Below are 16434 nucleotides of genomic sequence, written 5' to 3' on the forward strand. Positions count from 1 at the left end.
AGGATTTCATCAATCCAACTACTTTATTATGAATTATGCTTGTGAAGATACATTGCAGTGATGGCAACTGAGTTATGGGAAAGAACAGGAAAAATAGGTTAAGTTTATCTATTAGGCTAATACTCCATGCCAGAACAATATGATCAAAAGAATATTCCAAAACATCTTTTTGCAGCCCCCACTGGCAAATCTTGTAAAACTGTGTTATATTCCTCAATGTTTCTTTTCTCTCCACTGTGAAGATGAGCACCCAGAATTTAAAGAACGACTCCAATACAATTTCCCTTGCAAAACGGCTGCCACCGAGGAAGTGCACCTTACCATTTCCAGGGGTGGGGGGGCTGCTTGCCCAGCTCCCGACTGATGAAGCCGACTCCACTTCCAAGATGCTGCTACTGTGAGACTTCGGGATGTTACGCCAGGCAGGAACCAATCCACCTGCTCGCTTCATATGAATGTCCCTCCAAGAAAAGAGTAGTTACAGTTTACCATTTTACTAACCTCTCCGGGAGAAATTATATCTACCCTTTTCTTTTTATCACCACATAGATATTTACTCGTGCTTTAATCTCACTAAAAAATAAGGGGGAGAAGCCGGGGAAGAGGGAGTTAACATACTCCATAAGAGTATGCAATGCGTATTAAAACCATGCTCTGATAGCGGTTCTCAACAGATTCTTACAGCTGAATATCTACTATGCTGGCCATAAACAGTCTCAGTTTGTGACTGAGCATCCTAAGCCAAGAAGAGAAACACAGCGTGCTGCATGCTTATTTTTGCAGATAAATATTGCAAATGTCTTGAAAGATGTAAACGAACCTCTCATGCCGAAAATGTCAAAGATTTCCATACAAGACTATTGATTTCTGATTTACTGCAAGACTTCTATCAAACAACGGTTTAACTCAAACAAAAAGGTCTATAAGTTCTTCAAAGAACAAGGACAAAGTCTGATAGTTCAGCTATTTCAGATGCGTTATTTTGGTCAGTCATTCTCATTCAGCTGAACCCCATCGCTTTTCCTTTTCACCAGCAGTAAGCTATCAATATACTGACAAGCAAAGGAATGAAATTCACTCAAATTCCTATTTCCTTTCTCTTTCTCGCCTGCCCCAATAAGCCCTTATTACAAGTGAAGAGTGTTGGTTTGCAATTTTTAGAAGCTGTTCTACACCATTATGTAACTACAAAAAGAGAAATCAAGACTTAAATCACTCCAAACATTAAGTTTCTTGAAATCTACCTGTGGGTGCTTGAGCTTTCAGACAAGGGCATGTCCAGACTCACTGGGCTGTTGCTGTTGCGTTCACTGCTTTCATAGCCAGACTCCATCCTCTGTATCAGATGAGGATGCTGATCCACCATGTGGTGCTGAGTGCCCCGGCCCAGCACACCACGCTTGTATCTGACGTTTGACTGGCTCGATCTTGTTTCTTGAACAACATGTTCCTTCACCTCATTCTCAATAAGCTCTTTACCTGTCAAGACAAAATAATATAGCTTGTTAGAAGATCCAAGCTTCAATACCAGGAATCATCTACACGTATTTTAGCTTCTCAACCATGCTTAAACCAGAAGCACTGCCTTTAACTTAGTGTAAAACTAGCAATATTAAGCAGAAAAATAACCAATATAGCATTCCTGACAATACCAAGCAATAATCTATTCATGAAATTTACTTTTTAATCTCTCCCCTTTACTAGCTCTTACCGTATCTCCCCCAGGTAACAAGCAAGTCTCTCCCTTCCCCTAACTACTTCTATTTGTACAAGATCATTTTACAGTAAACCCAACTATGTTTCCAGTTTGTATTTGTTATTGTATTCTGTTTTATCTGCTTCAGATGCTGCACTTCTTCCACTGTTTATTTTGCCATTTATGATGTGATGAGGCTTGTATGACATCAGTTTGTTTCTTCTTTTAATTTTTCCTTACTGTTTCACTGTGTCTTCCCACTTGCCTCCCACACTCCCGTTGCTTCTTTCCTTTGGAGCTGTGTTCTCTTACTCCCTTCACCTCCCTATATACATTTATTAATGCATCCCGACTCTTTTCAACCTTTAGTTTCTTCTAGTCGGTATGACCTTTCCCTCCCTCTCTCCAGGCCCCCAGACTCCTGCAACAGCACCCTCAGTAACCACAACTTTACTGCCAGTCACACAGATCTCTTCTCCCTCACCCACGCACTGTCCTTCAAGCGCTCCGAGACAGCAGCACAGTGGCTCCAGTCGCCTAACAGCATAAAACCAAGGCATTGGTAAATATCTGCTCCCCACAACCTTCACAGTTTCAAGAGTAGCCTCTTCTTGAAAGGGAGCAGAGTAACTGTTATATTCATGTGCAGACTTGGGAAATGGAATCAGGGAGCTCAGGCAGAGGCAACAAGACACCCCGAGCTGTCTCACACATTTTATTACCTTCAAAACCAGCAAAGCTGAGGACAAAGTCCCTACGTATCAGCTGCATAGCTGCTATCATGTAAAATGGTCCCAGATAAATCATCACTGGCTGCCAGGCTCTTGTCCTCACAGCAAGAACTCTCCACAGATAGATGAGGTACTCGCGGCACCATGGTCTGAGCCATCGTGCAAATATAGCATAATGAGCCAGAGAAAAGAACAGACCAATACAAAAGGCCATTCCAAGGGATGAACTTCCAGATACTTCGCAGTCTAACCCTGTGTCCAGCTAAGCAGCACAGATGGTAAAGCATCCCTTATTGTTTCCTTACCTGTGAAATTTAGTACACAGAAAGCAAACAGGAATATCGTACATTCAACATAAATATCCACACAGAAACTGGCCTTCGAGGAAACCACTCACCACACAACTAAACACTGCGTTCAGAATTTCACTTCCCTACTTTACTTAAACAAAACTGGATAGTGGAGGGATAAATTCCACGCACTCTGAAACAAATCTTACTTCTCAAGCTCTTACCTGCCTCTTCAGAGAAGGGGCTAAGCTGAGTGTAGCCACAATGTTTCCTCTTGTCTTTACTGAAGATGCTGTCTATATTCAGAGACTCTCTTTTGGGTCTCCAGGTTGGCCGGTACCTGCTAGACGAACTGGATTTAGACTCACTACTGGTACTCTCCACTTCCCAGTCTCGAGAGTGTGTGGACAGGCTTTTTGAGGGTCGTGTTTCTGCCTGATTCATGCTGCTCCCTCCGCGGGGGGAATTTTGCATGGTTTGAGACATTTGCTGTGGTCTGCTGTGGATCATATTGCTCACTGTCTCTTTAAATTCCCTCAGCCTGCTGGTGCTGCTGGATGGTTTGGGGGCAGTTCTGGGGGCTTGTTTCTCCTTCAAGGTTTCTCCTGCAGTTTATAGAGACAGCAAAAGTCACAAAAATAACATCAGATTAAACTACCAGCCTTAACTGCAGCATCTTCATGTAGGCTTTGAAAAGCAAAAAAACGAAACAACCCCCAAGAACAAAACCTAAAATGATAAAAATCTCCACAAACAAACAAAGAAACAAAAAAGACAAGACAAAACACACACAGAAGTAAGAAACAAGGAGAGAAATGCATGTACACACTGAGGATCTTAAAAACATTCAAAGAAAGATATTAATTCAAACTAAAATAACATCTCTTGCCTTCACTATGGTATCCTGATGACTGAGCCTCATCTCCTTTTCGACGAGACCGGCTAGAACTCCTCTTGCGGTCAGCCAGTGAGCTCTTTTTGGAAACATGTCTCTGATTGCACTCACTGTCAGTCAGGTGCCCTGGAAGGACAGAACAACACAGTAGAGATGACAAGACCCTTCAGACTGAGTGTGCTGCACACTAAGAACAGCAGGGCTCTCCTGCTCCTGAGGAGCTGCAGACGCTCCAGTACTAACTGGCAGGGTTGGGTAAGTTTTTGTACCCAAAAGTTTTTGGTTGTCTTGTGGAGAGTGTTTTGGTTTTAAGGTCACAAAAGAGCAATACAGCCCCCTCCAAGGACTGTGGTTAATGGGAGCTCATCCACAGGGAGAGAAGAAAGTTGACTCTGCCTTCTCTCCTAACAGTCTAAGGACGCCGCGTTTTTGTTGTCTGAATGTTTTCTAACAGCCATGAACACAAAACTCCTGAGGACAGCTTGCTTGACATTACTCTGTTGAATGAAGACTTAAATACATGAATGAGCTATCACGTAGTAATAAATTACCGCACATCATCAGCGCTCTGCATTGACTATCCATCTGCGCTCTCTTTGCCTGTAGCCAATACAAGTAATCTGAGTTAGCTTAGTCTACAGTGGAGAAGCCTCAGTTGGCTCTCAAGGGCTAAGCCAACTAATTCACATCTGCCACAAGCTAGGAGCACACATAGACCATCAACATGGATCAGCCGACACACAACAAAATGTCCTTACGACAGCTCATAGGTCTGAGTGCTAATATTTTCCTTTGCACATAACTTATTGCTTGTTTTCTTACATTAAATGTAAATTAATAGTACTTGACATCACAAGTTTTCTGTATTCCCTTTTCTTAGTTTTACGGTTCTCACACATTCACAGTCCTACACCTGCAAGCACAAACACACGCGTGGCTTTACTCACGTGAGCAGTCCCAAGCCGAGATGCAGGATAAGAAGGGAATTTATGAATAAGCCACAAAGACTTTTCTCTAGCCTTTATATATAACTTTTGCTTTGCACAGGATCACAGGCAAAGGGAATTCCTACTACCTAGTGAAGGACCGACAGCCCCCAGTTTACAGAGCTGGCTGTTCTGAGCCTTGCCCCTTCTCTAGAAATTAACACACAAACATTTAAAGCAAATTTTACACATAAAATAGTACCTTCAACAGTTGAAAAAATAATTCACTTCAAATCCAATTGCCACAAAGATGCTACAATAAATGAGTGGGAAGGAATCCAAACAACAAAAAGCAAGCTACACAAGACTGGCATTTCTATTCATTTGCAAAGTGGAGAATGATTTTGTAGCTGAATTTTTTAGAAACAAGAGGATTATATAAAAGAAAATGAATTAAGGAAGTACAAGAGAGACGCTGGCAATGGAGATAAATGATGTGCAGCATCAGGTGACTGAGCATGGGTCAGTGCTTTGGGAAAATGTTTTTTTTTTTCCTCTTCACAGCATGGACTGTTGTGGATCTTGTGGGGACTGAAAGAACAGTATGATACCTTGTAGTGGCGCCCCTCAAGACAGAAGAGGCTTATGTTTCACTTCAGAGTGTACAACTTCTCTAGTTAAACATTTTTCCCTCAAAGTTTTTTCAACCCATCAGGAATGCTTGGTTAGCACCCTTCAAGTACTGTAATAGGAACTATTTAAAGACATTTAGCGCTGCTAGAGCTACCTTAAGGTCTGCATAAACTAATTAGAGCCAAATGTAGCATTGTAGAATGAAGGCTGCTAGCTTTGCATAAATAATTTTTCCTCCTTTCATAAATCACAAATTCTGTCCTGTTGTCACTGGACATCTAACAGCCATGGACGAGATGCCAAGAAACAAGAGTTTGCAGGACATGGGCTTTGCTGTCTGGACCCAAGGCTAAATCCAACACAATGCATGAATACAGCCAATTACAATCCCAAGAACACTAGCTCACACTTCACATTCAGGTTTTTAAATTCACTAAAATAACAAGCCAAGAGTTCTGTGTGAGTGCCCAATCACACATTTAAAAGGTGTTCCTTGCTGCAGCTCAATACCCCATCCTTCAGCGGTGGGATGGATTCATAAGCAAACAGTGATATTTAACGGAAAAATGTGGTTTCATTGGGGTTGTGTGCATGCCTAAGAATATGCTAGAGAAGAGAATGAAATCAAACTGGTGAAGACAGAATGCCCCCTGCTCCCTCCCACTGATATCTCAGTTGCACGAACAGGGAAGGCAGAATACGCACATTTTTCTTGGCAGCACAGGTTGGAAGGAGCAAGAGGGGGCTTAGGCAGCCACTCCCCGTGCCCCCAGGTGCCCGGGGTGATACACCCAATGCTGGTCCTTTCCCGGAGGACGATGCGGAATAGGGTCCATAATTTTCTGGGCTGGAGTAGTGGGTAAATGGCCATTAAATGAAGAATCCTGCTCTTGCCCAGAATGATTCAGTTGACGGGTCAGTGTGGATGGCTTCTTTATAGCCCCACGGATCAGCATTTGATGACTGAACAGTTGTACGGGTCAGCAGACTGACTTTTTTGGAAAGGTTTTGGGTAGGTAAAAGAAGAAGGGGAAATGCCCAGACAGGTGGCTAGCTAAGGGGACAGACTGACTAGCTAAGGTTGAATCAGGGAAGATGAGGACAACTGAATTCAGGTGGTGAGACAGGCTAAGCTGAAGGAAATAACACAGGACAGAATCAGCAGGAGAAGAAAGAAAAAGAAAAGGAGAAAGTCACTGAAAATGACAGAACAAAAAGGTTACATGCTGAACTTCATGCTTACATGTTTGCGACCATCCCCTGAGCCCACCTTTTCTGCTGACTTCTGCGTAGCAAATTTTGCAAGGAGGAACTTAATCCTATGAACTCTGAGGTGCTTTTGCAGACTACATCAACATTCCACTAGCATTTTCAATTTTGTCTTCTTTGTACTCTGAAGATCAACATAAATTTTATTTCCTCATCAGTCAAATTCTGCTCCAGCTTTTGCTTTCCTCGTCCTCCACCTAGGACTGACTGGAACCTACATCATCAAGCATCATCTAAAATGTTGAAGATGCTGTTGGGCTACATAAAATCATGTGTTACAGTTACGTGGACCTCTGAAGACGACCAAAAGAGTACCGAAGAAAACAGGCTTGAAACATTTTTTCTGGCTTTTGATGTGAAGAAATATTTGTACCATAGATTGTTTCAAATGAACCAAATACACATATTGTCACAGTACAGGAGAGCAACTATTTTGCAACTAAAAGGACAAACTGGTAGGTGTTGACACCAGTGCAACAAACAATTGCTGATTCAACTGTTACGTCTTCTTAGAAAGTTTTTAAGGCACAATAAAGTAACTTTTCAAGCAGACTTAGCATATCATATTTCTGATGCTTGAGAAGCCTGGCCTTAACTCACATACTACTTTTTCAGAAGTGATGTTAGGAGTTACTGTATGCAGAAATAGGCTGCTGGGGGTCACTGTGCATGAATAATAGAGGAGATCCAAGCCTTCAGACTTCCAGTTAACCTCTTTTCAACTAAAGAGTGTTCAGGAACACTGTTCAGATGGCCAAAGGAACATCTATACAGATTATCTTCTCAGTGCAGATTCTCACTTAACCTGCTTTCACGGCACAGGAAATCATTTTGCGCTCCTCCCTGGTGCAGTAAATGCTACCAACACTGAGTTACACAGAAAGTCCTTAGTGTTCAAGTATGGGAGATACTGGAGATGACAGTGCCCTTCCTAGACAGCTGCAACTCCTGAAATGAAGTAACTGCCCCCAAAAGAGTAAGTACCACACACAACACTTACCAAACAGTACAATGGCATCATACAGACTCCAGCTTACAGAATTATATAGTGAAGAGAGCAGGTGGGATTCTGGATAACAGAAAACATGTCTACAACTGTTTGCCTGGCTAGACAAAAGTCTACAAAAGCCAACAAGACATTTAAAATTGTACTTATTTTTTGTGAAGGGTAATGACTTATTACGATCCAAAATCATTTACAATACTAAACCACTGTTCGCTATTCAGTTATAGGCTGTAAATATGGAGGTTTTTCACTGGAATCCACTAGTCAGCATATTTATTGGCAATGATCACACAGATGTAATAGTGTCTGCTACCTGTGTCCCTGCTGCTTTGTGAAGCTGCATCATTCTCCACATTGTAGATGACCGTCCCCTGCGAGTCAGAGGAGAAGTGACTGACCACAGACTCGTGGTGTGCCTGTTTATAGGGGTAGCTGTCTGTAGAGGAATCTGTCCTGGTGTCACTTGAGATGGAAGGTTCCCTCCCTAGGAAAGGAAGCAACGTCAAGAAAGTAACATCAAATATCAATCTTTTCAAGCAATTATAAAAGCGAGGAGAGGCTAAGAAAACAAATCAGGACTAGAACAGAGGAAACTACTCAGAAGTTAACACAGAGTACCAAACATACAAACTCAGATTCAAGGACACCAGAGCTTATGGGAAAGGTCCTCTCCTTTCGAAGAGCAGAGAGAGTGTAATGCCTTCTGCAAATCTTTATTTCTTTCTCTCTGGTAACAAATTTATCAAATCCTTATTACGCAAAATTAAACAACGTCCATTGGAATGGAAGTACACATTAGTACCACACTGAAATCACTCTTCATTAAAATCTGACACTATCAAGTATAATTAAGATATGAAATACACTGCTTCAGGGGAAGTCCAAGTTAAAAAAATAGACAAGTATAAAATATTAATACAGGTAACAAAAACATCACAAATTATAATAATTAACACACTTCATCTATCATGAATACGAAGCTTATCAAGTAAAACTCTGTACTGACATTTTGTTATCTAAGGCAAAGTATTGCGCTCCTCCTCAAGAAGGAAGCACTGGTCCTCTGTGCAAGTCGGATACTGAAAAGGATGAAGCATCGTGATTCAACTTCAGTACATTAATTCCTAAATTCATTAAAGGAAGAAAAAAAAGACAACCTCCTCCCACCACTTTAATTACGTAGAAGTAAAAAACCTGAACAGTTTGAAGACTGTTGGCCATTTTATATATGCAATGTATACACTCCTGAATATACAGGATATTCCTTTCATACTCATTTCTCAATGGAGAAATTAAAGAAAAAAAGCTAAAGAAAGTAATTCTTATATTTAATCGCAAACCCTCATAGGCAACAAGGACTCCTGCTAACAAAACCACACCCAAACCAGAAGTAAAACAGCACAACAGCATAAAGGTATAAGGCAGATAGTCCAGACTGCTTACCAGAGTCTTCACTGTCATAGCAAGTCCTGCTATATTGCTGTAAATCCACTTGAGGGGGCAAGTCTTGTGTCGATACTGGAGTTCCTCGTGGATCTGCATACAGCAGCAGCAAAGGCTGATAATGGCCCTTAATGCACTTTGTCACAACATCTTTCCACTTTGGACCAATCTAAATTAACAACAACAACAAAACACACACAAGAAAGGTCTTCTGTCATCATTTTCTACAATAAGCTCTCTGTTTTAGCTTGTACTTCTTTTAGAGTTCGTCTTCCACTGACATTCCTTAACTCCTTCTATTACAAACACTGAACTGGACTCACCAAGAGAACTGACTGCTGGTCACATTTTGGAAAATACATCAAAAACACATTCTAAAATGTAACTGAAATTCAGCTCTCTTCAAGCTGGCATTTCTGTTCCTCTTTCTGAGATTCACCTTATTTGAGACACTTGTGCACCACTTGTGACACCAGCTGGTCAAGAACAGACCCCTCGGCTCACTCTGAAACCAGCCCAACTAAAATCAAGGTATTCACCATTTTATGGATAAATAAGCCACAATTCCTGCTAAAAATATGACTACAAAAATAATACCTTCTATGGGAAAAAAAAATCTGAAAGGAAAGTTCTTCATTCTTTGAAATGTTCCAACTTTGTAAAAAAATAAAAGAATGCAAGCCTTTTGATAGCCCAGGCAATAACTCATACAGTTATATCGATCTCAAAAAAGTTCCCTACGTGCTAACACAGGTTTCACCTAATACACTGAACATCTATTCCAACCACTTTGCTCCATACGTGAACACTCTACTAAAGCATTGCAGTACCCCTCTCCTTGGCACAGCTCTGCTGCAGAGAAATGTGACTGTGAACAACTGCAAAGATCTAAGTTCTCCCTTTGAGACTGTGCTCGACATGACTACAGGAGAAAATCTTCCCCTCTTATCTTCGTGCTTCGATGACTAAAAAGAAAGCAGTGTGAAATAATGCCAAACAAACTAATGGGATGTAATAACAGTGCGCCAAGACTCCAGCACTAACAGGAGAAGCAGAGAATTTGTTATTCTAGGCAACCACTAGGGAAGACCAGCATCTAGATACTGCAATAGCAACCCAGAAAGCAGACGCTAAATATCTATGTTGTTTGGCAATAAGGTAAAGAGATGCATGTGAGCTGTGCACACAAGCAAACTGTAGGCTTGGAAACAACAGCACAAAAGCAAGACTGGCAGCCAAAAGAACAGAACCGAGAGCAGGGCTACCCAGGCTTCCTGTGTGCTTTTTTGAGAATGCTTTCCTTTGTTCAGAAAAAGGAGCAACAGTTATGGAACTTGAGTGGAAAAATAGTTAAAATTTATCAAAATCTGTAGAAAACTGTATGGATCTACACACAAGAAGCCAACAAATTTCAAATAGATTATTCTTCTAAACATTATTTTCTCACCTCTTTGACGTGAGCATCATCAAAGTACATCCACTTGCGGATTTTAGTTTGGAAGAAGAAGGTAGAATAGTGTTTTCCATAGTAACAGATCATTCCTACCAAATACAGCTCAGAGAGTTTTGCTCTGTCATCAGTGACTCGGAAGAAGAGCTTCAAGAGGGCAGACAAGAAAAATGAAAGCGCAAATTAATCAAATGCCCAGCATTTTACACACTACTTTATGTTTGACGACCTCAAGGTACTATAGAGAGGTGTCAGGTTTTTACTGCAAGAGATAAGGAAAACAAGACAATGAATACCTAAGAAATGAATCCATCTTAAAGCAAATCCAGCCACTCTGACAGACTCACCAGATGCTCAAGAATCTAGTCAGTCTTGGAGACCGTGTCTGTACTTTGAGGAAGATGTTTACAACAATGATAAAATACCTTCTCAGAATCTTAAGTGTTGTTCTGTTCTGAAAAATCTGTATTGTCTGTCATGTGTGCTGATTACATCAAATACTGTTTAAAACATTAATTCCTCTCAGCTTTGTAGAGGCAGCTGGTATTTATTCTGACTTAAGCAAAAACAAATTTATGACAACACTACATATAAGATGAACTGAAGACAGTAGTAGGTCAAAAGAATTCATCATACAGACAAATTTGTCTTAGAATGAATCACAGAATCGTAGAATGGTTTGAGTTGGAAGAGACCTTAAAGATCATCTAATTCCAATCCCCTTGCCATGGGCAGGGACACCTCCCACTAGATCAGGCTGTTCAAGGTCCTGTCCAACTTGGCCTTGAACACCTCTGACTATTTAATCGACTGTGTTTTAACTGAAAATGCACAGGATTCATTTTCAGTGCATTACTGCTTTACTATACAAGAACTACACTGTTTCATAATCACATTTCCATTAAGTCACACTAATTTTGGTATACTATGCACTGGCCAATGCATTTTTTTTAATATATATGTGTGTGTGTATATATATATAAAAATTATAATTATTTTACTGTAATACCTCAATACTACAATAACATACAGCTACAATTTGGTGTACCAATAATTTGGCTCTAAAGCATCAGCTAACGTAGAATAAGTGAATCCTCTAAGGGACAAACTTATGGATCCCAAATACTAATTAATTCAATCTATGATTCAATCACATAGTGCCAGCCACCATCTCACAGAGACTGCTCCGTTAAAAATAACTCTTAAAGTGTTACCACCACACACTTCAATGAAAAGAGGACTTAAAGAAGTTAAAAACAACACCAAACTACATTTTGTCTTCAAAAGACAAAATAAACTTGTGTTCCTCAAAATGAGAGCATGCATGCACTCATAGAAATGGCACAAACCCCAACCTAAGAATTTCCTTGCACTTGAAAATACTTTTGATTTAGACAAGCTGTGTTTTCTGAAGCAATTTTATGTTTCAGTCTTTTCAAAAATTTGAGACTATGTAATTACACTAGTATTTTCACAGGTGTTTGAAGCATTTAGAAACAAGTGAGATTCTTGGATGGGCCCTTTATTCCTCCATTTATGGACACAAAAAGGGTAAAGGGAGTGACTTTTCATTGTTCTCAATCTGCTACTCTAGATCACCATGAGAAAGATTGCATTTGTAGGTAGTGCCAAAATACAAGAACTCACATCTCCCAGTTTAAGGCAAGTGCCCAGGCTGTGAATCACGTCCTCAGCCAGGTCAGAATGGTCTGAGTCCCAAACCAAGCCAATGGTGATGATCTGTGGAGCGTTCATCAGCACACGACGGATACGGATCTTTTCCCCACAGTTACTCTGAGGATTTAAAACAAATCAAACATCAAATATAATCATGTTCTTATTATATTAGGGCAAGCCACTAATAAGAACAAGTTTTCAAAGTACAGCTTCCAAAGAGGCAGTGGTGCCAAGGCAGGAGCTTCTCATGTCATGAATGAGGAGCGTTATCAAGAGTATCTGGTATTTGCAAGTTTTGAAGTGAACATTGCCGATTGTTCTTCATGCTGCCAATAGTGATTACAAGGTGTAGCGCAAAAGCAGGTTTATTCAAAAACAGATGAGCAAGCATACATGAAAGAGCCCCAAAAAATTCTTAGAAATTGGAAGGAAAGCTCACTGTCTCTTGATCAGAATCTCAAATTTAAAATAGTATTTACAGAGACAGATGCCTTATGTGACAGGGTCAGTAAAACACTCCAGGTGCTGCTTTGCTGTTGAAGTTGGGTGGTTGTTATACAAGGCACCTCAAGCATCTCATCCTATATGGGATAGTTAGGTCAGTATTAATATAAACGTGAGAGCAGCAGCAGGAGATCAGGAGAAAAGTAAGTGCTTTACTGATTCATAACAGTTCCTAATTTCTTATTTCCCATTTTCCTTCCCCCTCTCACTCTTTATTTTGTAAACTGCCAGTGCTTATGGACTGGCCAGTCTCCCAGAGATAGGCTTGCCTGGGAAGCTAAGACATTTCTCAGGGGTGGTCCTTCCACTCCACCAGCTGTCAGAATTGTGGGCATCTTTAAAGCATCACAAAAAACATTCACCATTTGAATTAAGAGATTATCACTGCAATTTCAGCGGACAGTGCTAACTGGTGAGGAGGACACAACTATGACTAAGTCCCTTTGCAGCCCTTCCTCTCCCCTGTGAAAGTCACAAAGGCACCTCAGCAAGAGTCCAGAACAAAAACATTTTCATACTGAGACTAGTTTCTCATCTCTACAGAGACCAGTTTCACAATTGGATATAATCATTCCTGACACCACAGCCATGGAAGAGCTGGAAGCATTTCTTCCCTACAGCAATCTAGAAAATGAATCAGAACTACAGTCTCCATTATCAATGAGAAACAAAAATGAAAAACTAAAAACTAACTCCCCTCAAAAAAACACCCAGAAAGGAACAAGCTTAGCACTAAGGCAATGAGGACAGTTGGTTTTTTTTTAAAGGTAGAGGACTGTGATATTTAAATGTAGACATGAGATTTTAGTATTAAGATGATTGTATTCACACATATTTTGCAAGGGTCATTCCAAGTACAAGCATTCCTGCGAATTAACTCACAGTAAACCTATTTTACTCTCAAATCATCTTTGCTTCAGCTAGCTGAACATCAGCATTTTCTGCAAGACAGGAGGAATACAGCAACCTGATAAAAAGCTTCCCTTCCATGATTCTTAGGCCGCTCTTAGCTAAGCCCCAATAGAAAAAAATTTGAAATAGAACAAGAAAGGGGCAGCAAGTACTGGTAAGGAACTTTATCCAAAGGATTATTTCACAGTTAAATAGCAGATCACCCTGACAAAGAATGCCTTTTATATTAAGTTTCCTATGCTTTGATTATTAAATAGCTAGGCTCACATGAATCTTTTAAGTAACAATACAATGTCTGCGTTTCTTTTACTCAGAGAGGTGAGCCACTATTTGCCAATATTCCAAAAAGAAAATATAATTTTAACAGAGACTAAAAGTGAATGTTTCAGAGTTGTAAGCTACAGAAAGTGAAGGAGATAAAACGGAAACACTTGCACTGCCTCAGGGAACAGGCACACAAGCCATTCCTGTTAGAGCCGGTGGTGCTTCACTGAGGATCAGGGAGGCATCTAACAGCAACACTGCATGAAGCAGCAATTATGTGGCTGTTTCCTGCCCTATTAATCAATATGTTAGTAAGTTTGATGATAACTCTTCTTGCAAACTTACATAAAGCCCTGTACCTAGACATATTCAAATTAAAAGGTAGAACAAAATATCAAACTCTTGCTTGAGAAATCAAGCCCTTATGATTTAAAAAAAAAAAGAAAAGAAAAAAAGCATTTTATATTTACATTAAAAAAATTATTTTGTTAACCCAACTGACACATGGACTTAATTCAGCTGTATTTTTCAGACTTCTGCACAGAAGAACTGAATATTTTTAAGCATAGCAGCCCGTGATTTCAGCCAGACACATGTAGTAATTATTTTGAAGTAGTTAAATGCCAGTCACCACTCACAACTACAGCCTGCACTTTCTGGTTAACCTCTCCCAATCTTCTCTATCTTTTTTATGACAATGATAAGCTAAACCTTGAAAATGCTCGTGAGTTAAAGGTACACAGCAGTGTAATCTAATAAACCTTTTCTGTCCTCTTTGCCCCACCCTCCTCTAACGAGGACTACAGATACTAACAGGACAGTTTCGCAGGTCTCCCATCGTGCTGGCGTTCTGGAGTAGCTCTCCAAACATATCTGGAGTGGGTTTCTCTCGTCTCTCCAGCATACGAATAGCTTGATTGCTTCAGCAAAGAGAAAGAATGGGAAACAACAGTTTATTAATAAAATAAAAACACAAACTCACATTAAGTATGTGTTAAGGTTCTTAACTTCTTGTAAAATTTAAAATACAGAACATTAAGTGTGAATTACTACACCTTCCATGATAATAATGCATAAAGAAAAAAACATAAAACTGAAATGAGAAACAGCTTTTAGTTTGGCTTAAAATTCACATCCCAAAAAGCAAGTTTTAGTATTTTGACAAATACTTGACTTCAAAATGAAACATTTGCTTCAAAATGCTACCCTTTAGTAATCACAAGCCTAGTAAAGCAGCACAGTAAACACGCCTTCAATAATAAAACCACAGACAAAAAATAGCATGGCACCCAACCAATTTCACTGTCTAAGTTGAAAGAAGGATGACAGTAAGTACAAAGGAATACCAAAGCACACTCAAGCTTATATTGGCTGAGGAAGTAAGAAAACATATCAGTGTTTATTGCTGTTTTTAAAATAATGTGCAACTTAAGATTTATTGAGATACTTCATATAAAATATTGAACACCGTTTAAATAATTACTTTCCTGTTTTTTCCAATAAACGGTATTCCGATACACAATGTCTGCTGGTAACACAAAGAGAACCTGCAGCTCAAAGGAATGGCAGGTAGAAGCCACAAGGGGGAATGCTTTACAGTACTTCTGATACACTGGTGAAGTGGTAGCTCTTAACAGAGATCTGCATGAGAAGAGCAATTAGCAGTTCTCAAGACAGTTTTTTCAGGCTCTAACTACATCTCACATGCAGGACAAGAAAGAATGTGAAGTTTTCATCCCAATCAAAACTTAATGACAGAAGTAAATAACGTGCTCCTGCCTCGATCAGACTTAAGCAGCTTTTAAATGAGCAGGCACCTACTAAAAGAATAGAAGATTTCTCTTCTCTAGCATTAATTCAAACAAAGCACCACAGAACTAAAGCTATCACTCTATGCACCACGTCCTTTACTGCAACACCATGGTGACCAGGGGAGTTCCCCGATAACTAGAAAAAGCAAAGGCTGCAAGAAAGAATTTGAAGAACCTCAGGCTGGTCAGTCTTGCTCCAGGGCCTGGGGGGATGACAAACCAAATCCCCTTGGAAAGCACCTCCAGGCCAATGAAGGACAAGCAGGTGAGTAAGAGCAGCCAGCATGTACTTAGCACGAGCAAACTATGCCTGACCAACTTGATTATCTCCCATTATAAAATGATGGGTTCTGTTGAGAAGGCAAGAACAGCAAATATAATTTCATCTCTAGCGAGGTTTCCAAGTTACCTAGTGTCCTTGTGACCAGACTGGGAGGTGTGGACTGCACCAGCAGAATACAATGCAGACAAAAACCTAGCTGGGCCTTCAGACTGAGAGGATCAAAACACAACCAGCAGTCAGTTAAGAGCTGTGTTCCTCAGGGATTAATACTGGGGCTGATGCTATTTAACATTTTCATTAACAACCTGGATGATGAGTCAGAGCACAACAACGTCAAGCTTGCAGATGACACCAAACGGGATGGAGCAGTCAACATACAGAAGGGGAACGCTGCCATCCAGAAAGATCTTGACAGATTGGAGGAACAAGCCGACAAGAACCTCGTGATTTTCAGTAAAGGAAAATACAAATTCTTTCATCTCAGAGCGCGCTCAGTGCAGCTTCACTAAGCACTGAATGGCTGAGGAGCAGCATCACAGAAAGCTTGTAGAGACAACCAATATAAGCCAGACCCTTTGCAGAAGCCAACAGAAGAAGGACAAGTGGCAAAAGATGCAAAAAAGGAAATGCTGACTGGATAAGTG

At 40.3% G+C, this 16434-nt stretch overlaps 1 protein-coding gene across 6 annotated transcripts in view; it reads right to left on the minus strand.

Moving 5' to 3' along the window:
* Positions 1 to 16434, minus strand: part of USP54 (ubiquitin specific peptidase 54) — a 61713-nt gene that overhangs the window by 15889 nt on the left and 29390 nt on the right. For all 6 annotated transcript variants that reach the window (XR_011337954.1, XR_011337953.1, XM_069863514.1 and 3 more), the window contains exons 7-15: positions 14511 to 14616; positions 11987 to 12133; positions 10337 to 10486; positions 8890 to 9058; positions 7760 to 7930; positions 3607 to 3738; positions 2942 to 3322; positions 1245 to 1479; positions 322 to 461 (exon numbers count right to left, since the gene is read on the minus strand). Coding sequence is in view for 4 of the 6 variants with exons in the window: in XM_069863514.1 (XP_069719615.1) it covers positions 322 to 461; positions 1245 to 1479; positions 2942 to 3322; positions 3607 to 3738; positions 7760 to 7930; positions 8890 to 9058; positions 10337 to 10486; positions 11987 to 12133; positions 14511 to 14616 (1631 nt within the window). In the remaining 2 variants the exon portion in view is untranslated. The remainder of the gene's footprint in view (positions 1 to 321; positions 462 to 1244; positions 1480 to 2941; positions 3323 to 3606; positions 3739 to 7759; positions 7931 to 8889; positions 9059 to 10336; positions 10487 to 11986; positions 12134 to 14510; positions 14617 to 16434) is intronic.

This window comes from Phaenicophaeus curvirostris, chromosome 9 (assembly GCF_032191515.1).
Source record: "Phaenicophaeus curvirostris isolate KB17595 chromosome 9, BPBGC_Pcur_1.0, whole genome shotgun sequence".
In the NCBI taxonomy this organism is placed as follows: Eukaryota; Metazoa; Chordata; class Aves; order Cuculiformes; family Cuculidae; genus Phaenicophaeus; species Phaenicophaeus curvirostris.